General features: G+C 38.0%; 1 protein-coding gene across 2 annotated transcripts in view; it reads right to left on the bottom strand.

The window, feature by feature from the left end:
• LOC136255583 (P-selectin-like) overlaps positions 1 to 25497 on the bottom strand; it is a 107604-nt gene that overhangs the window by 73319 nt on the left and 8788 nt on the right. For both annotated transcript variants that reach the window (XM_066048383.1, XM_066048384.1), the window contains exons 2-6: positions 9999 to 10490; positions 8758 to 8952; positions 6466 to 6954; positions 6107 to 6301; positions 1990 to 2175 (exon numbers count right to left, since the gene is read on the bottom strand). In XM_066048383.1, coding sequence (XP_065904455.1) covers positions 1990 to 2175; positions 6107 to 6301; positions 6466 to 6954; positions 8758 to 8952; positions 9999 to 10490 — 1557 coding nt within the window. The remainder of the gene's footprint in view (positions 1 to 1989; positions 2176 to 6106; positions 6302 to 6465; positions 6955 to 8757; positions 8953 to 9998; positions 10491 to 25497) is intronic.

Here is a 25497-nt window from a genome sequence, read left to right as displayed (position 1 = left end):
AGGCTTAAGTAATTAAAGCTATAAGAAAGTGTTGATAGTGACATTATGTGCAATTATAATAGCTATAGTTTGGCTTCAATCATATATATCAGTCATTATGCATATTTTCTTTGATAAGTGTTAAAAGGGCAAAAGCATGTGAACTCAGCAAATGGAGGCTTTAAGTAATTAAAGCTATAAGAAAGTGTTGATAGTGACATTATATGCAATTATAATAGCTATAGTTTGGCTTCAATCATATATATCAGTCATTATGCATATTTTATCTGATAAGTGTTAAAAGGACAAAAGCATGTGAACTCAGCAAAATTTATTTAGTACAATAATAATTAATTACAAATGATTGATCTTTTCTATAAAATTTATCATCATATTTCATCATTGTTTCAGCATGCTCTCTTCTGTCTGTTCTCCCTCTAGTCCCTCCTCTGTAGCCTCTACCTCTTCCTCTATAGCCATCCTGCATATCATTAATTGGTTTGTATGCTCCTCTTCCTCTAGCGCGACCTCCCTTGCCTCTAAATCTGTCACTTCCCCTGCCTCTGCCACCACCTCGTCTTCCTCTGCCAGTATCTATTCTTCCTCTTCCTCTGCCACCACCTCCACTGCCTCTTCCAATATCTACTCTTCCTACATCATCACTGTCTGCTTCTTCACTGTGTTTTCTTTTCAAGCCTTTATAATCAAATACTTGCTACGATATATATATATCACTCACGCGACTAATAATGTCAAGAGTCGGCCTGACACTCCACTCTAGATCTAGACGCGCGTGCTTATAGATTGCACGTGTTACTCGTGTATTCTAACATTTTAGTTCAATAGTGGAAAAGCTTGTCAAAATGCGTGCCTCAGCAGTCGATTAGTTCAAAGATATTTTTAGAGGCGTGTAAGTACCTTGTACGCGCCTCTGATATCTATGATTACTGTAAGGCGAATGCACTCTGTTTTCAGCTACCAACGAGGCTAATGGTATTTTAAACACCTACATAACATTTCAAGCAAAGAGTAGTGCAAGAAACGCCTGAGTAATTTTAAGTCTTGCACTGAAGCCATAACGCTCGCACTGAAGCCATTACGCGTACCACAAATCGTCACCCACGTAGTACTGGAGTAAGGAAATAGGTACAAAGGATCTTTTAGGAGGACAAAGGTAGCACCATGACATATGCATTGTAGCTGCTGCAGTTGGCGAAAAGGCACGTCTCGGGCCGAAGCGACGTTGAACAGTGAAGAAATCAGGCCTGTAGCCTTAGCCGTTATCGAGTTACGCTTGTCTGAAGGCATTAGTTAGTTAGTTAGAAAGTCAGTCAATCAGTCAGTCAGTAGAAAATTCTGTTAAATACGAATTTTTTTAAATTTCATAGCAACTTGGCGGAACGTTCTAGCATTGATCTGAAGACATTTTTGAGCTTGGCTATACCTAACCAATACTGCTAATCTGTCAGAAAGTTAATATTAGCTGGTTTTAGGGTGATATTTATTGGGCAAGAAATCCCAAACCTTGTGGATCCCTAATATACAGTTACTATCGTACTGTATGATACTCTTCCATTCATACAACTATGGGCAGACACGCAGACACATGACTTTCACAAACCAATAGGAAATTAATAAAATAATTATACAATCTAATATCATTGTTTCTGAAATGGTTCAGGGATTTTCCCAAAGAGAAACTAAACCTGCCCCCCCCCCCCCCTCAAAAAAAACACTACAAAAAAAACACACTTTCACAAAAGCGTCTTATTGTACCTAATGTAGAATTCAGCATAAATACGAGAAAACCTGTACAGAAGACCAACAATATTTTTAATCACCAAAACAGTTTTTTAATCTGCTACTAGTCTGAAAACAATCAAAAGGCTTGAAGCTACATAGTGTTTTGTACCAGCTGCATTGTATGTGACAATAATAAACTCACAAGTGACATGTATACAACTTAAAGTACACTTGTCAAACAGGTTATGCCAATTTAAGCTTCCTTACCTATACAAGTAGGTTCAGTACCATCCCACATCCCAATACTCCCACAGGTTCTCATGGCATTGCCACTTAGTACATAACCAGTATCACATATGTAATTACATGTGTCTCCATCAGTAGCAATATTATCATCTCCCAGTGAACAAGTAACCATTCCATTAGTAGGATCAGTGAGGTTTATACAACTAACTAGAGAACAATAGTGCATGTGTATCAGAAAGATAATTGGCCGTACAAATTTAAGCATGGTATACATACATATGTATCTCATCCCTACCTACATTGCTGCTTATCGCATCACTTTGTTTGTGCAGTTACATATTAAGCAACGCAAAAGTTGGCAACTATAGAAGACTGATTAAACGATGTGAGCTTTTCACAGCCCATACAGTATAGCAGGCTATTTTCAAATCAGAAAATTTTGTACAAGATGTAAAATCTGAATTTCAAAAGATTAAAGAGTGCATATTTCAAAGTCCAGGTGGATTTCAAATAAACGGAAATCCGTGTCACAAATTATGAAGATACATGTCAGAGTGCCGGTGCCAAAAACTGAACTAGAGAGAAGACTGAGGGAGTGCAGTAAATTCACTGGCTCGATCGTGCTTGATCATAGTTAGCTGGCTATGTACCATAGATTCTAGACCTGATCTCTGGTTAATGGTACAGTAATGATACAGTTTACCCATTATCATCAGTAATACTGAACTAAAACTCGAGGAATACACAAGTAAATCACCGAAAGTTGGAATGTTACTTTCACTTGCAGGAATTTATTTTCGAAGAACAATTGGATGTGGGAATTTATTGTAGAAGAGAAGGGCTTCTTCGCAAATGTCTGAAAATAAAAACCCTTCGAAAATTACCAGCTATACAGTAATCAAAGAAAAAATAAAAGCTTCCTATCCACATTGCTTTAGGGTATTTGTGGATAAGAAACTAATAGTTACTGTACAATGGAATATTGGTAAATGAAAAAATTGATGTTCGAGACAAAACACTCGCTGGCATCATTTTAATTTGGCCAATTTTGTAAGCTAACATGTACATTTGCAGGAATATGTATTTGAGTACCCATAATCCTGGTACAACTGCCATGAATATATACGCAGTTGGTTCATGTGTACAAAACTTCAGGTGTATGATGATAGATGATGAATTCAAACATTGGGAGAAAGGCTTGTGGAAACTGTGTATGAATAATATATACATATTTGGTGTCATTTAAATTTGCTAACCATTTTTTGCAAGGGTGAGTTGTTTCTAGCTGAACTCTCTACAGGATGACTTGTTTCTGCGTAGCTGAAGGGAATGTCTTGTAAGAGTGCAAGTCACTCTGCAGCTGCAAACACGTCAACCTGTATGGAGTTCAGCTTCATTACAAATCACTCTGTAGAGAGCTCAGCCTGGTTAGAAATCACTCTGTAATGAGTTTAACTACAAGCAAGTCAACCTATAGAGAGTTCATGTGATAATTTTACCAGGGGCAGTGGAGAAGGGGGAAAGGGGGGCTGCAGCCCCTGTGAAAAAAATTATGGAGGGGCTTAGCCCCCCTAAAATTATTCAATAGCATTATTCGAGATACTCTAATAGAGCAGTCACAGTATTCTTTGAGGAGCAGTGTAGCAAGCTACGTATGTAGTTATAAATAAGGAGATATAGTCTAGTTGGTAGAGGGCAGCAGTAGGTAATGAACTTTTTTTGGTCTTTGACTTACAACTAGGCCATGGTATCATCATGCTAGACCCCCAGCCCCCCCTAAATATAGGTGCCTCCGCCGCCTCTGAATTTTACTACAGATATAATTTACAAATGAAATCTGCACTCTTCCTGTAGTGAAGAAAAAAGACAAGCAAAAAGGAAGCCCTATAGCTGGTCATAGGCTGTGCAATTATAAAAAGAAATGACAAAACAGCTAAGCTGTAAAAAGGGTGTGGCCTAGGGTGATGGTAGATATATGGCAAAAAATTTAATAACAATTCAAGTGAATTTTGTGCTGAATCTTTTTTTTTGGAGAAGGCAACACAAATTCATCTGAATTGTCATACGTAATTATAATTTTTCATTAACTTACTGTTAGAGATGTACCGATAATCGGATCGGCTACAATATCGGCTACCGATATGGTATTTTCTACCAATGTCGGTATCGGTACAGAACAGCAGGAGGACCGATATCGTTACCGATATTTATACAGTAGCAATAGTTTGTACACAAACGGATTATGCACTGGTTTTCTATGTTATCCAGTGGCTCTGGCTTATTGTTCACTCTGCAACAAGTGCTATATGCTACAAGAAGCCATACAATTACAAGCGATTCTAGTGTTTGTTGCTGGAAAGCTTATCACAGTCTTTACAAATGAAGCAGTTATTAGAGTACCTTTGTAATAAAAGAAGGATCACAGGATAACCAAGGAAACTTGCTGTACCAGCTTTCTCACAAGCCATTAGAATGCGGAGTAATGCAGAAATATCCATTTAAGGCTTCATGGGAATGTACATAAAAATTTTTGTAGGTGTCTAATTGTCTGGATTGCACAATAGAAACCCAAGCTGTATACCACCACAGGTAATGAATACATGCACATGGTGCTGTAGGGTAGGTAAATGTACACTTTCGTTTGCTTAAAACTGGATATTAATGCAAATATCGGATCGACTATCGGTTATCGGCTTCTTTTGGTTGCATCAATATCGGATATCGGTACATGCCAAAAACCCATATCGGTACACCTCTACTTACTGTCACAACATTTCTTGGTCATCATCTTGGATTTCACATCTTTTTTCACCATCGCATTATTGTAAGGCCACACCCTTTCTTACAGCTTTGCTGTTTTGGAATAGATAGGAAAACAAAGTGAAATAGTCATGTTGCTTGCCAAAGTTTGATGGCTTGGGTGCTCATTTAGATGTAAATTTTATTTCTGATGTTATTCTTTCCACATGCACTTTATCAGCAGCAGTGTACAATTAATCCCTGCTCTATGCAATTACTAACACTACTTGCAGAAAATGCTACGATAAGATGTGCAAACAAAACAAGACATTTGTGACAGTCTCAGCAAAAACCCGACTTGTTCGCACAATTTAAAAAAAAAATCATTTGCTCAGCAATATCAGCAGTGTCCAAGGAATGAAGTTTCAGCCTTCTGTGGTGTGTAGTTTTGGAATTATAGCGACAGATAGTGGGAAGAGTAAGGTAATCAATTTGTACAGCGACTATACTGAAAATAAATTACAGGCACTTACATTTGCAGCCATAACCTCTGTTTGGATTAGTCTACAACGTTGCAATTGGCTTAAAACGTTCACCATGGATCAGTACATCAGCCATGGTATAGTATTAGCCCTGTAGATACTTGCGCATATGGATATGAAGGCAGTTTGTTAGAAGAAACAATGACAATCTTGTTTATGTTTACTGCATCGTAAACAAACACACGTGACATGCATACCGTTGGAGCTAGAGAAACGAAACAAAGAGTTTCGAACTCTCCATGAACAGGCGAATAAGATGGTACAGTAGGTTGCAAAATAAAGTTTACGTTTCGTAATTGTAATTACGGTGTGATTACTAAGTAATTACCATGTTTGTACTGTAATTACATTTTGACCGTAATCCGTAATTATGCAAAAAAGTAGTTTTTCACCAGCCATATATACAATATACTCATAGTTACCAATAGAGCATAATTTGTAATTACGCTTTGTAATTACGCTACTACAGCGTAATTAAAATTACGAAACGTTAACTTTTTTCTGCAGCCTACTGTATATAGTTTACATCAATTTGAGTCTTCCTTCTTTGAGATAAAAACTTGCGCAGTTTTTTTGTAGCATGCGTAATTTTACAAATTATTTTTAAATTTCGATTTTCTCAATATGTATGCTTGTGCGAACAAGTTGGGTTTTTGCTGAGACGGTCACATTTGTAAACCTTGTTCATACACACTGATTTCATTCAACGGTAATTACATTTGTTTTGAAGTACTATATGCAGTTGCTGAACAAGTCATTATACCATTATTAAGGTCAGTAAGCAAAGGAAAGGGAACTATACAATTTATGCATATAATTTGGTAAGGCCTAATTATAGTATAAGTGTGTTAACATACCTCTTATACACACATCATCACTACCACTCCAGTTCCCATTACTCCAACAGGTCCTATTGTGACTACCAGTTAGCTCATAACCAGTGTTACATGTGAAACTACAAGTATCTCCCTCATAACCCACTCCTATACTATCAGAACTACATGATGTTATCACTCCATTGGATGGTGTTGTGAGGTTATTACACTGAATATCTAAACAATTGAAACATTTAAGAATAAAGGTGGTTGATAATCAAGTTAAGTCAATCAAAAGGCATTTAATTGAGGTAAATACATACAACAAGATGAATATCATATCATGTACATAATATTATGATAGAATAGTTAGCAAAAAACTTTACTGTCATCATACTCACCAAGTGTGAACTGGATCAATGGTTGTCGTCTACTAGACATGACACCAGTACTAAGATTCTGTGATGAAGCACTAGATCCTGGGAATACATAGAACACATATCCATCTGTTTGTATATCATCAATTACATAACCAGAATCAGATGGATTATAAAATCCTATAACATCTCCACATAGAAATTGCATTCTGCTATTCCCAGTAAGTGAAATGTTAGCTTCTTGGTTGGCTAACTGAGTACTGAGGTGGCTTAATTGTATCTGAACTTCATCAACTAAACTATAGAGTTGTGGAGTTTGTGACTGTCTCCATACTTGTATATAAGGAAAATTAGTCCCAGTGCTAAAAGTTGATATCCTAACCCTGATGTTGGTTATCCTACCATTACAAGTAAAGTTGAGACGTGGAACAATTACTGTTCTGTCGGGACTAATGAAACTATTACGACTTTGCTGAAGATTATCAACATCATCTATACAAGTCTGTCCACCAACTGAATGAAAAACATAACAGTGAATGATCAATCAACAAGCAAATATCACACTACTAATACATGGGTAAAGGGTATCTAAACCAAAACAGCCAAGCTGTAAAAAAAAGAGTGCGGCCGCCAAAAAAGCCAAGGTGAAAAAAGATGTGAAATCCAAGGTGGCGGCCAAGAAATGGCTGTGATGGTAGGTTAATGGCAAAAAATTCAATTACGACAATTCAGGTGAATTTGGTGCCGAATCCTAGTGGAGGAGGCAACACAAATTCACCTGAATTGTCATAATTAAAATTGTTGCCATTAACCTATCATCACAGCCATTACTTATGCAGCTGAATATCATCACAGCCATTACTTATGCAGCCAGCCATTACTTATGCAGCTGAATATCACATGAAAGAGATGATCTCCGACTTAAATATCACATCAGATCAATAAAGTATAGTGTGCATGACTATGACCTCATTTGTTGCAGTCCATGGATGGCCTGACCTCTAAAAAAATATCTCCAGAGTAAGTCAGCTTTTTGTGCTGAGTGAAATTAAACTAGTCTAATAATTGAAGCATGGTATACTGTAAGCTGGCTGGAGCATTACTTATGACATGTAGAAAAATGCTCAGAGTCTTCTGAAACATCCAACCAGTTAATTAAGCTTGAAAACATTTGTGAATCAGTTGAGTCAGACCCTCTCAATTAGGTCAATATATAAACTTTGCCTCGGTAAAACTTTTTTCCTGGCTACGCCACTGGAACAAGTTAACAGGCAGCTGGCAATAAATAAATACTATAAACACATGTTGTGGCAATCCTTACAAGAATAACTCTGACTGGCCACCCAACTTTCAAAATGGCCTAATACTTAGCAAAATATTAGACCATTTGTCCATGAACTTTCTGCATATTATTTTGAGCTCTGTTGTAAGAGTGCAAGTCACTCTGCAGCTGCAAACAAGTCAACCTGTAGGGAATTCAGTGTCATTACACATCACTCTGTAGAGAGCTCAGACTGGTTAGAAATCACCCTGTAAAGAGTTCAGCTACAAGCAAGTCAACTTGTAGAGAGTTCATGTCATAATTTTACAACATATATAATTTACAAATGATAATCTGCATTCTTTTTGTAGTGAAGAAAAAAGACAAACAAAAAGGAAGCCCTAAAGCTAGCCATAGGCTATGCAATTATAAAAAGAAATTCATTACAAAACAGCTAAGCTGTAAAAATGGTTTGGCCCAGTGTGATGGTAGGTATATGGCAGAAAATTAATAACAACAATTCAGGTGAATTTTGTGTAGTGAAAACTTGGAAAAGGCAACACAAATTTGCTTGTCATTATTGTAATTTTTTCATTAACCTACTGTCACAACATTTCTTGGCCGTCATCTTGGATTTCACATCTTTTTCCACTATCGTATTTTTGTAGGGACGCACCCTTTCTTACAGCTTTGCTGTTTTGGAATAGATAGGAAAACAAAATGAAATGTTCATGTTGCTTGCCACCAAAGTTTGATGATTTGGGTACTCATTTAGATGTAAAATGAATTTTCCCTGCTCTATGCAATTATTAACACTACTAGCAGAAAATGCTAAAATAGGATGTACAAACAAAACAATACTTCATAAGACATTTGTAAAACTTGTTCATACATAATGATTTCATTCAATGGTAATCACGTTTGTTTTGTAGTAATATATGCAGTTGCTGAACAAGTCATTATACCATTATTAGGGCCAGTAAGAAAAGGACAGGGAACTATATAATTTATGCATAATAATTTGGTAAGACCTAATTACAGATGTGTTAACATACCTCTACTACATGTAGCATCACTACCACTCCAGTTCCCATTACTCTGACAGGTCCTAGTGTCACTACCAGTTAGCTCATAACCAGTGTTACATGTGAAATTACACGTGTCTCCCTCATACCCCACTCCTGTACTACCAGAACTACATGATGTTATCTCTCCATTGAGTGGTGTTGTGAGGTTATTACACTGAATATCTAAACAAATGAAACATTTAAGAATAAAGGTATCAAGTTAAGTCAACCAAAAGGCATTTAATTGAGGTAAATACATACAAGATGCAGGGGCGGATCTAGGATTTATAAAAGGGGGGGGGGGGGCTAACTCAAGGTACTAATCTCTTGGGTAGAGATGTGCGAAGCACACTTCCCAGCATGCGAAGCATGCTGGAACTAGGGGGGTCTGGGGGCATGCCCCCCCATTGAAAAATAGATGCTAAAATACTGCAATTTGGAGACATTTCCACATAAAATTCATAATATTTTCTGCCTGTAGATATTTTATATACTGCCTTTAGATTATAGGTATGGCTCTCTGACTCTGAAGTATTTTGCTAATGGAAAAGTTTGGGTAGGTACAGGCAACCAAGTACATAATGCACCCCCCTCACAATTGCACAACACTGAATAGGTGCATGTTAGAATAATAATATGTTGAAAGTGGAAAATTTTGAAATTTGAACAATACAAGATTGAATCTGAGAACATTTTCAATGGAAATTGTGTACCTGAATTAAGTATTGTCGTACATATTAACTACACAAGTAGATGAATGAAGCCCTTTAAACAGACCAATGCACTTCATTGTATGTATAGGTGCAGGCAGATTTGGAAAAATTCCATAACAGAACCAACTACATGTTTCCAGTGAATGTTCTATTAGAGTAGTTAGCTGACTGCTCTATTAGAGTATCTCGATCTTGTACACCTCCAATGCTGATCCGGGTCCTTGTTGCATAAATTTTAGCATAAATCCACTGATAATACCTTGGAAAATGTTTATAAGGTGGTTTTATGAGTATTTGTATTATTAGTGATCATATAATTATGCTAAGACAAAATTTCATTATAATACTCAGCATATTGATCAAGTAAAGCCTAAAATTAATATGAAGGGGGGGGGCTTCAGCCCCCAAAGCCCCCCCCCCCCCCCCCCCCCTTCCCCCTGGATCCGCCCCTGAGATGAATATCATATCATGTACATAATAATAGTTAGCAAAAACCTTTGCTGTCATCATACTCACCAAGTGTGAACCGGATCAATGGTTGTCGTCTATCAAACATTGTGGCACCACTATTAAGAGTATGTGATGAAGCACTTGACCCTGGGAATACATAGAACACATATCCATCTGTTTGTATATCATCAATTACATAACCAGAATCAGATGGATTATAAAATCCTATAACATCTCCACATAGAAATTGCATTCTGCTATTCCCAGTAAGTGAAATGTTAGCTTCTTGGTTGGCTAACTGAGTACTGAGGTGGCTTAATTGTATCTGAACTTCATCAACTAAACTATAGAGTTGTGGAGTTTGTGACTCTCTCCATACTTGTAGATCAGGAAAATTAGTCCCAGTGCTAAAAGTTGATATCCTAACCCTGATGTTGGTTATCCTACCATTACAAGTAAAGTTGAGACGTGGAACAATTACTGTTCTGTTGGGACTAATGAAACTATTACGACTTTGCTGAAGATTATCAACATCATCTATACAAGTCTGTCCACCAACTAAATGAAAAACATAACAGTGAATGATCAATCAACAAGCAAATATCACACTACTAATACATTGGCAAAGGGTATCAAAGAGTATGGTGGTAGTACTGTTTAAATGAGAATTGTCCCTAAACTGATGCACGCCTGAAAGCAAGGTGAACATTGTGCGAGGGAGTCTAAACATCAGGAGAATTGACTACATAAGAAATGGTAGTTTGTAACAGATTTTGCAAGTTAAAATATACCCACTTTTATGCACTATTGACCAACGTACACATGGTTTTAGGAGTTTGTAGTCTGTCAAGTATTGAAGATATGTTACACTGCTCAGGAACAAACAAAGCAACCGATACACAGTGTATAAGAAACCCTTAAACAGTGATTTATGGAAAAGGAGATTGTACGTTATACATTGCTGGATAGTAGGAATAAAAGTAGCTGCAGCTGTTCCCAGTGGCACTAGAAATACTGTGCTGACTTTTGTAATATCTCAATTGTGTTGTTTAATTGTATGTTAAAGCATTGCCATGAGTGCTATATGAAAATAAAGCACAAAGCGCGTGACCGAGATGCTAATAAAACACAAAGTGAAGCCAAGCACTTTATTTGCATCGATGCCAAGTGCCGAGTGCTTTATTTTTCATATAGCATGAGCAAGGCTATGCTTTAAATGATTTATGGAACTTTCTAGTTGTGTAGCTTCACCATACACTAGGACTATAGTAATTAACACTCATTGCATGAATTATTAGCAGCCTGAATGCTAGTTTAACAAAGTAACTCACACATAGTTCACCACAGTTTGGCATAGTAGACGTTCATCATGTATTTTGGCAGGTTTTGGTCACAACCCACAATCGATTCTATTGTGACACATGGTGAAGTTTTTCCGTGATATCTCCAGGACTTGTCCGCTTACCTGTACATTAACAAATGTAACAGCAAAGTTACCTCCTCCCATTAAATTGCCGATCGCTGGGTATAAAAAGTTTGCGCATTTCTTGTTTTGAAAGAAAATCCTGTAGGTCGGCATACAACTAGATTGATAATTGATTATATACACTATAATTAAGTAACTAGACTACAAAACTATTTAGATATAGTGTGAGTGCATGTAGCTAGAAGAATCACAAGGGACACACCCTCCACTTGTGAACTGAAGGTTGCTTTGTTTCTCTGTACACTAGCTGTAGCCATCGAAGATTCGCTACAGAAATAATATAAGCATAGTATGCAGGACCTTAGCTTAGCTACCACGTACCTACGTACAACAAGCACACATAGCTACAATTGCAGTCTACTAGTAGTATGGTACAACTCAACTATAACTTCACTATACCACACATGAACTCGCATGGTTCCACGCCAAGTTTTTGCGTGGTTTTTATTGACAGGTATTAGCGTTCCATGTTTACTCATTCATCTCACTTCCATGAAGTCTCGTGGAACCACGCAATGATTCCATGCATTATCATGGAGCCACACAAATTCCCGTGAAACATGCAGCTGCCGTAGAAACTAACCCACATAGTGAAAAAGCAAGCTTTGCAAGACATGCGTACCACTGCAGTACTCACCTATCTTGGAAACATATGTGCAGGCAATCCGAGCATGACATCTATGGCGACGTCGAAGGACTGAGCGATCTCAGGACAGGAGCTACAGTATCGCACCCCTGCCCTGCAGGGCGAATATATTATAAAATCATTATAATTCCACGTAATCTCCTAACCACAATCACCACGTGTCTTGAAGTGAGAAATTCATGTTCGACGCTCGGTAGTAGCTAAGAATGGTCAGGACCTCTGAAAGATGTTCGTCAAAGGGATCTGAAGGTGAGTTTTGGGCTTAGAGTTTTCGTTGATTGTATGGAGTGTTAAGATAGTACCTGTCGCTCTAGGATATACTTAACCAAATACGTTGGTGGACTTCGGCAACGAAGGAACTGACATCATCCAGAGAGATAAAATAGTTGAAGAAAGTGTGAATGGAGGGAAATGCAAAGTTGTTTGGTCAGACGACGAGGAATATGAAACTGATATATTGTTTACAGGTGAAACATAATTTGTGTTTACATAGCACTGCGTAGTAATTAAAGTTTAATCCTGTGACGCTTGAGAAAATCCTAAAAATCACTTCCAATTCGCTTTATTGTTTGATTTTAGCTCTCTATCGCCTAAATCACTGACCATTGTTATAAATTGCTTACATAGATTCAATCCCTATTTGTTGGCAAGCCTCGTCAAAAGCATAATAGCCTAGTCCAACGACCTGAAGTCTGTCAGTGGCCTTGGAACTGTTAGACATGACTATTCTGCACAACTGTAAGCAAGCTACCATAACCTTGCAGCGGATACTGCAGGGCTATTTAAAAAGATAACCACCATCTTGCTGAGAAGGACGAGGCAGGTCCATTGAACCAAATTTTGAGGCTGTAAACTATGTTTCAAGGAAGAAAGCCTCCCGATATTGATGGCCTTCGCCGTATCCTACTTTTTCCAATTGTTAATACTCTTCCAGAGGCTTATCCATAAAGAGTTCTATTAAACGTCTTCATCTCTGTACAATGATTATTGCACATTATTGTTGTTTATAATGGAGCCAGAGTAACGTCCTGGGTTAAAGGGTTAAGTAGGAATAATGTAATGAATCCTCTCATAGCTAGCCCCTACTTTTCTGACTGGCATTTATTGATTAGAGATTTTAGGTGATCTTGAAATGGATTTCGTACAGAATCAATAGTTTCACAGCCTAAACATACATGAGTCAGGACTTGTGGTCTTTAAATTACTTTTTGTAATAGACCACATAAACCAGAGAAGGTAACTTGATAATTAGGGTATAATAATACAAAAAAGTAGTGGGGCAAAGGAAATTGTACAAGTGGTATCATTCCCAATAGCCACTGTGCTGTGATCTGTGACCATGGTCAAAGTGATTGAAAATAAATAAGATTCATTTTAGATGATGAGCTGTGGTCAAGCTTTTGCAAGTCTCAACAGTTGAAATCAATTTTTCATCAGCATGGTTGTTAAAGCACAGTGTGGATAGTACAGTTCCCTTGTTTATACATAGAGAAAATGAACTTAGAATTTATTTGTAGTGCCTTAAAAACCTTAATATTTACAAACTGACTAAAGTAAATTTATACCAGGCAACAATTGACTAGTCGTTTCTGGTGTACATTAGATAGAATTGTACTACCAACAAGCTTTAGATGCTTTGAATCAGTATAAACAAAATTTATACATGAGACTGAGTTTTCTGAAATGTGAATTAAGGTGGCATTGAACTAATTAAGGGCAGCTGTGCAAAACAATTTGTTTCAACCCAAGCACTTAAAAAGTTATTATAAGGTGGCCAAAATTCTACTAGTGGACTACTTAATCCATGCTTCATAAGCATTAGTAATAGCCTATGGTGTTGCTGTTTAGCAAACAAAAGTTCGTCAAGTAACAAACATTCGCTTCACGTTTATCTAACTATTAAGTTACAAGCTAACTTTTTCAATAACTCGGCCAGTAAATAGTCCAGTGCTAAGCCACTTTGGTTCCACCCATTTTTCACCTTGTAGAACAATTCTGAACTTTACTTTTATCATAACAGCATGGAAAGTATATAGGGAAAATAAACACCAGTACAATTTAACGTTGGATAACATTAATATGCTTTCAAGGATGGATAGCAAAATTCGAAGCATACTATTGTAGAGGTACGCCTACCTGATGCCTCTACTAATTTTGATGCACCATACGTACATGGTGAAATTATTAAGCGGAAAAGGAGACTGTGTGACCAGCCAGAGTGTGCTCCATATAGTAGTGATCATGCGATGGCAGCTGGTACTGCCAGTGAATTAACCAGGGTTGTGACAAGATGATGAGTAAAATAACATTAGTTATATCAATAACAATAGCCAGGTAGTCTGACAGAGCTTGTTCTCTTAGTCTTCTGAGGTGCTACCCTATGGTCATTTCATGCATGACCACAAACATGCTGCCCAATTAACTTTGTATGCTTCCACATAATTACTTTAGTTCCACCTTAAGTATCATAGAAATACTTATAAAGTAAAGAAACAAAAGAGGTCAGTGATACCTGCAGATATACTAGTGGACATATAATGCCTAATTTAGTCATGAAGTACTGTAGGGATTAATGTTCAATAGTATACGTACCTGCAGGTACCGTAGTAGGCGATCTTCCTTGTTTCTTAACTTTCATATCTATGATCAAGACCTACTATGATCTCAAATCAAAACTTGAAATTGCATATATACATGTGCATAGGCAACTACTCAGAATGTGCGAGAGAGCAGGCAGACACCAAGACAAAGGAGAAGAACGACAAGGTAGAAAGAGAAAACTTAAGGTAACTGAATTGTAATTGGATATTTCAATTATAGTTAGTTTTTTTCACTTGTAATGTAGCATGGTGACGGTGAAAAGAACAAGAAATCAGAAGTAAGTTACAGTGTATTATGTTTTGTTGGTAACTAGATGATCTGTGCATCTGGTAAAAGAGCTACTACTATAAGCTCTAAAGAATAATATGTCAAAATTCGTAGATCTACCTACATCGAGGATGCAACTGATGTACGGTATTGCTCTAATGCAATGTGGCTTGTGAGTGAGTAAATAATTCACTAATTAAGGGGCATGGCATCTGTTTTACATGGGAGAATTCATCTTGAGTTTCTAGTGGTGAACACTCACACACGAAATGGATACCACGCCCTATAATTGCAATGTTGCATTTTAGCAGTACGGTAGTTTGCACAGTTTCTTGTGCAGTAGACTCTCAGGGTTTAATGCCATAGCAGGCTGGAACCAGTTAAAGCATCTGCTTACAATAAATGTTATGCAAAACTATTTTGAGACGTGTACAGTGATGGAGCAAAATGCGGCTTTATTGTTTTGTTTAGAATATACCGTATATGTCCATGGGCCGGAATAAATGCCATGGTACTGAAAACTAGGCTATAATTCTAATAAATGGCGGAATTGCATACTGTTCAATTGATAAATATAATTCACCTTGCAGCAGATAGAGATTCCTTAACTCGATTATATAATTGGGATATACCGATACCACATTTTACGGATACTTCCAATACCAGTGCTTGAGGTAATATCATCTGCCGATACTGATACCGATATTAAGCCATTCAAGACTATAATAATCTACCTGAAATTCTTGTATTTTGCTTATCATACAGTACAATAGTACTGTATATTAGGGTCATGGAGTTTTGTGATTTCTCGCAAAAATATTTTAACCAGAAACCAGCCTTACAGTACCTTCATGATACTTTGACAGTATTGGTGAGGTAGAATCAAGCCCAAAAGTGTTTTCAGATCACCCATAAACGCTTCCATTAAGTTGCTATCCTTGAGCACAAGGCATTGATTTGTGGTAACTCGTGATGGCTTCCCACAGTAGCTTGCTTTAATTTATAGCAGAAATTGTTCGTATTTTCCATGGTGACACATCAGTAGATATATGTGACCATCAGATAAAGCCCAGCTTGTTCGCACTATTATTTTTAAACCAGGCGCACGCCCAGAAGGCCGGCTGTGGGCGTGCGCCTGGTTTACTGAAATTGTTTTCGTAAAAGTGTGTGTGTGTACCTATCTACCTATCTATGTTTGTCCGCACGCACCCACATTAGCAAAATCGTTTAATATTGGTAAAAGCAGCTTTAACGTAAGAAGTAAAAGTGAAATGAAGTCTGTATTAAACTTCTGCACAGGTGAACTTTGCTCTGAGGTGGTTTCTTTTCGGCGGACTGAAATACGGGTGTGGTGACTTTCCTCAGACTACCTTCCCCTTGAGGTTTTCAGGCATTTAGCAACTGAAAAACAATGGTGCAGGCCTCGTACACTACCAGGAATAGCCTATCGCTTTGAGTTGAAAGGGGGCGTATCCCTTATGCACCTATCAATGTATTGCCCCACTACCCCCCCCCCCCCCTCGGGCATATATGGGGCTATAGTGGGGATTTGACACAGCCGAATGTTAAATGCCCCATAGTAGGGCAAACCTATCGTGTCAAATCCCCACCGTTGGCCCCAGTTGCAACGCAGGATTTACTCCGGATTTGACATAGCAAAGGAAGTTACAACAAATTATATTTGGGTGCTTACTGAACGATCGTCAAATGCCCCATAGTGGGGCAGCAGTTTTGTGTCAATCCCCCCTGTAAAACCCCACTTATGCCAGAGGAGGGGTGGTGGGGCAATACATTGATAGGTGCATTATGTACGCGAACAAAAATGAAGAGCAGCTTTGAGGCTTTGTCGAGAGAATTTGTGGGAAAAAACACATTAGTCACACTATAAAACAGTTTAGAAGATAGTTTTGTGCGTAATATGTTGATAAAAGCAGTTTGTTTAACAAACGCTTCCTTAGCAGTGCATAGCAACGTAATTGAACGAATTACGAATATTTCATGATATTATTGCACAATCCAAAACTACCCTATTGTAAAGTAGTAATACATAGTTGGTTAATTCATAGTAGTATATACTGTCTATAGTTAATTCCAGATGAGTTGGCTAGCTGCATGGCACCTGGTTTTTAGAAGTAGCACAACATCAACTTGTTTTATTAGTGTACAAAAGTGGAGTACCAGAATTTTAGCCTGTTGTGGTGAGTAGATTTGCTAGACACCAGTAAGGTTGGAAAAATTAATTTGTACAGTGTTGGTGAGTGAGTATAGGGAAAACATACTACAGGTGCTTACAATCATAGCCATAACTTTTGTTTAAATTGGCCTACAGCGTTGAAATTTGGATTGTACAGTGTAGGCCTTACCATAAGGTGGTACATTGACTGAGGTACAGTGTTAACTAGTGCGTAAAAGTATGACGAGGTTTTAAATAAAAAGGTGCCGATGATTTTGTTTATGCCTACCAAATCGTAAACAAACACACATGTGCGCATACCTTTGGGGCTACAGACACGAAAGAAAGATATTCAAACTCTCCACAAGCAGGTGAATAAGATCATGTATACGTTTAATGGATTTGAAAATTGCTTCCCTGAGTAATGGTACAATTAAAATTTGCATATTTTCTATTAAGGCATAGGAAATTTCACGTACTCTTTAAAATTTCATTTTATTCAAAGAGTATATATGTGTGTGCTATCAAGTCAGGTTTTAGCTGAGACAGTCACATATATAGCTGTGTTTTGCATGGCTGCTTTGGTTGTATGAAGGGAAGCCATCACATGCTACTGCCAAATCAACACTTTTTGCTGTCAGCAAAGATGAATGGGAAACAAAGGTAAATTGATGAAGAATGAATTGTACGTATTGCAGAACTCATTGCATGAAATGGAGGGCAAACAGCAACAATGGAAGAGAATAGCACTGGAAATTGATCGTAAGGCCATCATTATTATATTGTATGTTTCCCATCATCCAATGGAACAAAACCTGATGTGGGCGAGAGGTATACACTTGACTCATTATTTCAGTCTCTGACTGCTCTATTAGAGTATCTTGATCTTGAAGGATGCTACCAATGTACCCTGTTGATCAAGAGTGGAGGGACTTCCACCCTTCTGCTATGTTTACATATATGCACAGCTAATGCATTTATCTTAAAACTTGGTCACTCTGTGCCTCCTTCTATCATGAAATAGGGCATTCGTGTAATCTATAATCAAATAACTAAAATTGGTACGGCTAACTAATAATTGATGTGGGTGGTGATGGGAAACAAGGAATTTAATAATGATGGCCTAATCCCATATAAAGCAAGATTAAGCATCAGTTTAGAAGTCAAAATATGCAATTACCATGATATTTTGATAGCGCTTAATGTGGGTCATACCTCCTGTGCTATCCCATCTCCACTGACTAGAAGCCGCCATTTTGATAGTAGTGGTACAATGCCAGTGGCTTATAATAAGTATTATAACAAGTGCAGTGGCTAATACCAAACACGTACTTGCCTTTTGATAAAGCCTTGTGCTGAAATTTACTGAAACAATTATACTGGAGATCAAGCGTTAATAATCTCTATTATTAACCCTTGATATGATGCAATATTATAATGCAGTGGGCAATACAAGCATTGGGTACTCTTCCTAACTCTTTATATAGTACAGCACAGTAATAATGTATAGAAGTGATGATAACATCGTTTACGAAATTGTTTTCATATAAATTTTTAACAAAGAAGACATAAAATTAAACACACAAAAAAGTAACAATCGACAAACTTGACTCCGCTATCAGAGTATATGGATTAGTTTTGTATTCCCAACAGAAAAAGATAATACATGAATATACTCCCAACACTGTGAAAAAAGAGGGATATAAGATGGTATTTCCAGTGGCTTATTGAATACAAAAAAGCTTGGTATAACCTGTATTATACTAACAATCTCACATAAGGCTTTAGTTAATGTGTTAAACATACTGAAACCATATATGTGATGGTATAGTGTGGGCATTATATTAGATATAAGCTATTTCAGGTAATGTGGTAAATAAACTGAAACCATATATGTACTAGTATAGTATGCATTACACTAAAGTATAACATGAGTATAATACAGGATTTATATTAAGGCTTATTTGTATTCAATAAGCCACTGGAAATACTATCTTATATCCCATCTTTTTCACAGTGCAAGTGCCCCCTACACACTGTGAACCTACCTATAGTATAGTGTAGTTAGTACAATATACATGTAGGCTGCTACAGCACTCTAGCAAAAGTTTTAACCTGAGAGGAGGCAGGAGGGAACATCTGCCCCTACTGTGTACATCTGTTATCAACCTTCATCATTAGAGAAAAAGTACAGCGATACTTTAGTTGATTGTTCGAACAGTGTAAGTGACTATGGTAATAGAGTAAAGTCAACTGGTGTATGTTCTATTAGAGTAAGTGTACACAAGTAAGCCTCTCATGTGATGCTGGCAGCAGTTGGTTAGTAAAATTAGGTTGTGCTTTTTGTATTGAACTTTTAAGCTTGTACATGTGTAAAAATACCTGGACCTTCACCCATTATGTGAGAAGTGATTCCCCAGTTGACACCAGGCCATCATGCAGGTCCTTACAAAACAGCTGGGTAGAATGTGAGTAGAGTTTCTTGCTTAAGGAAACAGCAGCAACAGTAATTAGGTGTAACCAGGCATCAAACCTGGAACCTTTCAAATACCAGGCTGGTACTCTAGAATGCTGCATCGCATACATCAACATGCACACACATGCACGCACACACACGTGTTGTGTGAATAATAATTATTTTGGATCTAGTGAAAGGAGCTAAGATCATGTGCTGTCTATTAAAAGTTGTTGAAAAACTTGTATGGTTATACTAGTGTAGATAGTCATGCACATTTTGTACTATTGTGCTGCTCAAATTTTAGGGCTCTGCGGTATTATATACCAAAAACCTTTATCTGAAAATAATACCTTGGTACTACTAAATATAGGTATTGCCCTTGAATGGATACTGTACAACAAAATATTGTTGAATAGGAATGATATATATGTAGTAGACTGTAAGTGGCAAGGTAATAATCATTTTCACTTAGCTACCCATTCTGGAAACACAGAGTTTAATTTGATGCTGCAACATCTAACTCCTTGTAGTTCACTACTAACCACCGCGACATGTTTGGTATTTTTGATATTTCGGTATCACAGTTTGGTATTGGACCTCGGTATATTGTTTTGTGGCTTTGTTAATACCTTGGTATGGCTAAATATAGGTCTATGCTCAATCATGGGTCACAGAACCTTCCAAGGACAGACATCAGCAAAACTGAATTGTCATACAACTGACAGTGCACACCTGGTCATGGTCAAGCCACACTGAAAACCAGAGGACCCATTGGAATTCCTTTGGGAGGCTTGTAAATCCAACACAGAGGTACCGGATTGGTGTCTGCCAGTCAACATCATGTTTTCAGCATTAGTATCGTTGCAAGAAAAGGCTGGCATAATTTGTGTGTTGACTGTGTAGTCATTACACATGCTGTATGCTGTTTATAGCAATCTAAAACATTCTTGTTTATATAAGGGAATAGTTGGGTGATTGCAGTGTAAACTACTTTCTGCTTATGGTATATGATATTCATAACAGGATATGGAGTACTTTTGAACTTTATGAATATTATTATCGTTTACAGTAAAACCTTACATGTAGTTTTGAAGCAATGTAAATGACTAATACGGTGCAGACTCAGGCATCATAAGATTGTACTTTTTATTGCTGTAGTCCTTTTTAACCCTTAAACTTGTTTGGGAATGTTTGTTTATACAATATGGTCACGCATGGTGACACTAGGTGGGATAACGTAATACTTACAAATATATATCGATTAAAATTTTGTTCACCGAGCTACTTAGAGAAGGATGAACACTGTAACTACAGTGGCTTACTTGTTATGAAGTGATGAACAGTGATGAGTCGTTTCAAAATTCTTGCCATGTGTTTAAGTGGGTTTACTCACGTGGTCATATATGGCCTGACAGAAAATTTAACAATGGAAGTTGTTGCAAGGTGATAGGAGCAACCACCACTGAGTTATCAACCATTTTTTAAAGGTATGTAAAGGGTTTGCATGTTTCCCTACCGTAAAGTTATTTTCATGGCTAGTTTTGGCCTTACCATTTAGCGTTAGGGTAAAACCCTAGGTATCATTTTAATGCTTATTGCATCACAAGTAGAATGACGTAAATTGCATAGCAATAGCATGGACACTTTGAAAGTTACAGTGCTTTGTGCAAGGTATGCATATTTGGGCCATAAGGGTTAATATTGGTGTTATTATACACGTGCTCTGGTACATACATACATATAGCCCTGGTTAGAAATGACAAAAGCCATGGTGTCTAGGAACTGCATAGGCCTTTTCACACTTAATGCGCATTGAATGAGGGTCCAGCTGTGGTCAGACTGAAAAAAATGGATCACATGCACGTCAATCCATTTCACACAACGTGTGCAGCAACTGAATTCAATTCGCTTTTATAACACGTGATTGATTACCTGATCATGATTATGTAAAGAAAAATTAAATGGCGTTGGTTATTGTACTACCTTCTTCATATTCCATTGGAGTCAGAAAAGGATTCGCAGCAAGGAATGTTGTTAGTACACTTACAAAACTTTAGGTGCCAAGAAGCTGGTTAATTCTTAGGAGGAAACCTGTACCAGGAATGATGATTTCAGAAGGGTACACTATTCCTTCAACACTCATTCATGGTCACTGTATCACTTCCACAAGCCGAGTATAACACTAGGTATGCCGTCACTTTAGTCTTGGCACAATACTCATGCATTGAGTGAGATATCTGGAAACTGTACGGTGCCTCCTTGGTAATGAAGCTAATGCACATCAAGTCCAGCAATTCACCTCTTGAGGTGGATTGACATGAAGCCGGATTGAATGTGCATTGAGGTCAATCTGGCTCAGGTGTGAAATCGTTTGATCAGGCTTCAATGCACATTCGACTGTAGTGTGAAAAGGCCTGATGTGACACATGCGTGGGAAATGGATTTTAGAACTACAGTTTGTCAAATAGTTGCAATCACTCAATAATAAACCCGTTACATAAAATCAATGTTTACAAAATTCAATGAAACATGTGATACCCTTCTAGTCATAGATAGAGAATAATTATACACTATCAAGAATTCTGATTTTTAAAAGGCAACTGCCCTACTGGTGCAGCTTCTGTAAAGAAAAAGTGTTTGTGTAGCATGTGTTTGTGTGTGTGTGTGTGTGTGTTTGTGTGTGTGTGTGTGTGTGTGTGTGTGTGTGTGTGTGAGTGTGAGTGTGAGTGTGAGTGTGAGTGTGAGTGTGAGTGTGTGTGTGTGTGTGTGTGTGTGTGTGAGTGTGAGTGTGAGTGTGAGTGTGTGTGTGTGTGTGTGTGTGTGTGTGTGTGTGTGTATGTGAGTGAGTGAGAGAGAGAGAGTGAGAGACAGAGACAGACAGAGACGCACACAGAGAGAGACACACACAGAGACAGAGAGGAAGGATAGCCAAGTGGCTAAACATCGGACTAGTACTCAAAACATTCCAGGTTTGATTGGTGGTGTTGTTGTTTCCTTAAACTTTACTCACATTGCTTCAGTTTACCCAGTTGTATATTGGGAACCTGGTGGTATCTGGGGAAGCAGCCCATCCAGCTGTAACATCAATGGGTCTGGGAAAGCAAATGCCCAACTGTCCTTGTCTTGTTTAATGGTGTTGGGGTAGTTGTTGAACTTTGGGTTTTGTGACCTCTCTTCATGAGACCTCCTGCAGGTTGCTAGCCCTGCCCAAGGAGGATTTTGCCTGCAAAAGGCTCGAGTGCTTGAGTTGTATACCGGCACTGTATGCCAGCACTGGTTCACTGGGCGGCAATAGTTGTGTTTCGTACAGTTACCATAGGCTTTGTGTGTATGTGTGCGTGTGTACATGTGTGTGTGTGTGTGTGTGTGTGTGTGTGTGTGTGTGTGTGTGTGTGTGTGTGTGTGTGTGTGTGTGTGTGTGTGTGTGTGAGAGAGAGAGAGAGAGAGAGAGAGAGAGAGAGAGAGAGAGAGAGAGAGAGAGAGAGAGAGAGAGAGAGAGAGAGAGAGAGAGAGAGAGAGAGAGAGAGAGAGAGAGAGAGAGAGAAGGAGAGTATACAACAACTGCTAGAGCACTAATGAGGATATTTGTGACCCAGTCTGGGAAAACCGGTCTTATTGCACATTTGTAAAGAGGAAGGGGTAGGGATGAATTAGGCCAAGTTATGGGCCCAATCAGGTCTCAAAACTGGCTAAACAAAAGGACATTTACAGTACTCAATACCATGGAGTTGTATAGCCCCACAGAGTTGTATAGCCACACGCAGCCATCCCCAGGCTGGCCAGAGCTCCATTAAGGCCCCAGAGCATTTGTACAGATCACTACTGTGCTTGGGAAAAGCAGCTAGCAAAAGCTGACCACTCAAGCCTAGCTGCTTTTGATTATAAATTTGATAGTTTATTCATATAGCTGTGAAAAATCAAAGACTGGTTCCCAGACCCAGCCACATTTGCGTTATACCAATAACCAAATAAGTGACCAGGTTGACAATAATTTTCCCATAGGAACAAGTGGTGTCCTTTACTATGTAGAAGCTATTCTAATTCAGTGAACATAATCACTATTAGCAACCACAGCATGTCAACAAAACAGCGTTCTTGGATCACTGGATAATTGTACACAGTTAGATATAATCCCTACATGTGGTCATTGCATATCATGATCCCATCATAAAGTCTTGGAAATCTCTACTTAATTACTACTAACCAGTGAAGCAGGATGACAACATACCAAAAATACACGAATAAAATTGTGTGACTGATGGAACAAGTACAATGTCACATATGTAAAACATGGCCAACTATTCTTATATGGAGAATATCATACCAAGATGATATTGCACTATTTCTATAAAACCAGACATCATGTAGCTTGCTAGACACTTGTACTATTCTGTTGTTTGTTTAGCAAATTTATGCTAATTCCCCTGGCAAAGCCTCAAAGCCGCTATTTTAGCTTTTGCTCGCGTATGTAAGGTGTAAGGGACACATCCCCTTCAACTCAGAGGAATTCATTATTACCAGCAGCTTAGTAGGCCAGCTATAATGTTTTTCGGCTGCTTGACACCCATATAGTAAGACTTCACAATGAATATCCTAATAAACTCACTTAATCTGTATATCAAACCTGCATGAAGTAACCACCTTAAAGTAAAGCTTATCTGCCTGGAAATTCAATGTAGCACTTGATTTCTCATACAGGATTAATGTACATACTCATGTGAGTGCAGAAAGACAAACACACATACACACATGTCTTTCATAAAACAATTTAAGGCACATGTCCAGTAAGCCTGTGGCTGGCTGTTAGTGCATGTCAAATAGTTTTAGGGTAATGCTACTCCATTACTCAAAAAATTGCACATACATGATTACAGAGGCGTAGCCAGAACCCAGGCCATCCGGGCCCAGGCCTGGGCAATGTGGGCATCAATATTTTTCGAGATACTCTAATAGGGCAGTCAGATCGAGATACTCCAATAAATTTGTCACAGTATTAAGAAAAACAGTGTAGAAGAAAGAAAAAGTGTAGCAAGCTACGTATGTATGCATGGTATGTATGTAAGGAGATGTAGTTGGTGGAGGGGAGATCAAGGGCATAGCCAAGGATTCGGCAAACCCTCCCCCCTTTCAGAGGATAAATATTCTAAAATCACATCAAATCTTACAGCCTTGGACTCCTGGAGCTCTCTGGTATCTACTTGCACTCTAGCGCTCCTCTGTACTACTCTTGAGGGTCACATTGCATTAATGCTGAACTATTGCAAATCATCGAGATCTATTGCATCTAGGGATGCGGCGATTATGCCGGCATAATTTCGGGCATAATAGGTATGTGTGGAAATCAGGAATTATGCTAGCATTTTGAGATGATTATAAAGCTTTAACACTAGGAAAATCTACAGATTGCACAATTCCGTTAAAAAAGATCGAGATACTCTAATAGAGCAGTCAGAAACTCTAATAGAACAGTCAACGACTATTATTTACTCTAATAAAGCAGTCACATTGATGAAATACTCTAATACAGCAACCAGCTAAAGAATTCAAAGCTTAAATATCAACGAAAATGGTATGATACAGCAATAAACTGGCATTATCAACCAATTATGGTGGCATAATTTTGGGAATAATGGGTAATTCTCAAAAGCATAATAGGTGGTTTTTTTGAGCACTGCTCAAAAGCATAATGCTCAATTTTTGGAGCATAATAGCCTCATGCCTAATTGCATCACATGATCAGTAATGCATGTGATGCATGGTGGAAATGGTGAAGGACTGTTGATTGGTTGAGGCGGACATATTACAAGGCAGCGGCTGCGATAAACTTGAGTGGTCGTGTTATACATGTGTCAGGTGAGCACAAACTGTGAATAGTCGATGTAATGGTTTGTTTTTTTGTCACATGTTGTGGGCACGTGATGTCTCAAATACACT

The sequence above is a fragment of the Dysidea avara genome, chromosome 5 (assembly GCF_963678975.1).
Source record: "Dysidea avara chromosome 5, odDysAvar1.4, whole genome shotgun sequence".
NCBI lineage: Eukaryota > Metazoa > Porifera > Demospongiae > Dictyoceratida > Dysideidae > Dysidea > Dysidea avara.
The sequence above is the reverse complement of the archived record's forward strand: the minus strand, read 5'-3'. Positions and strand labels throughout refer to the sequence as shown.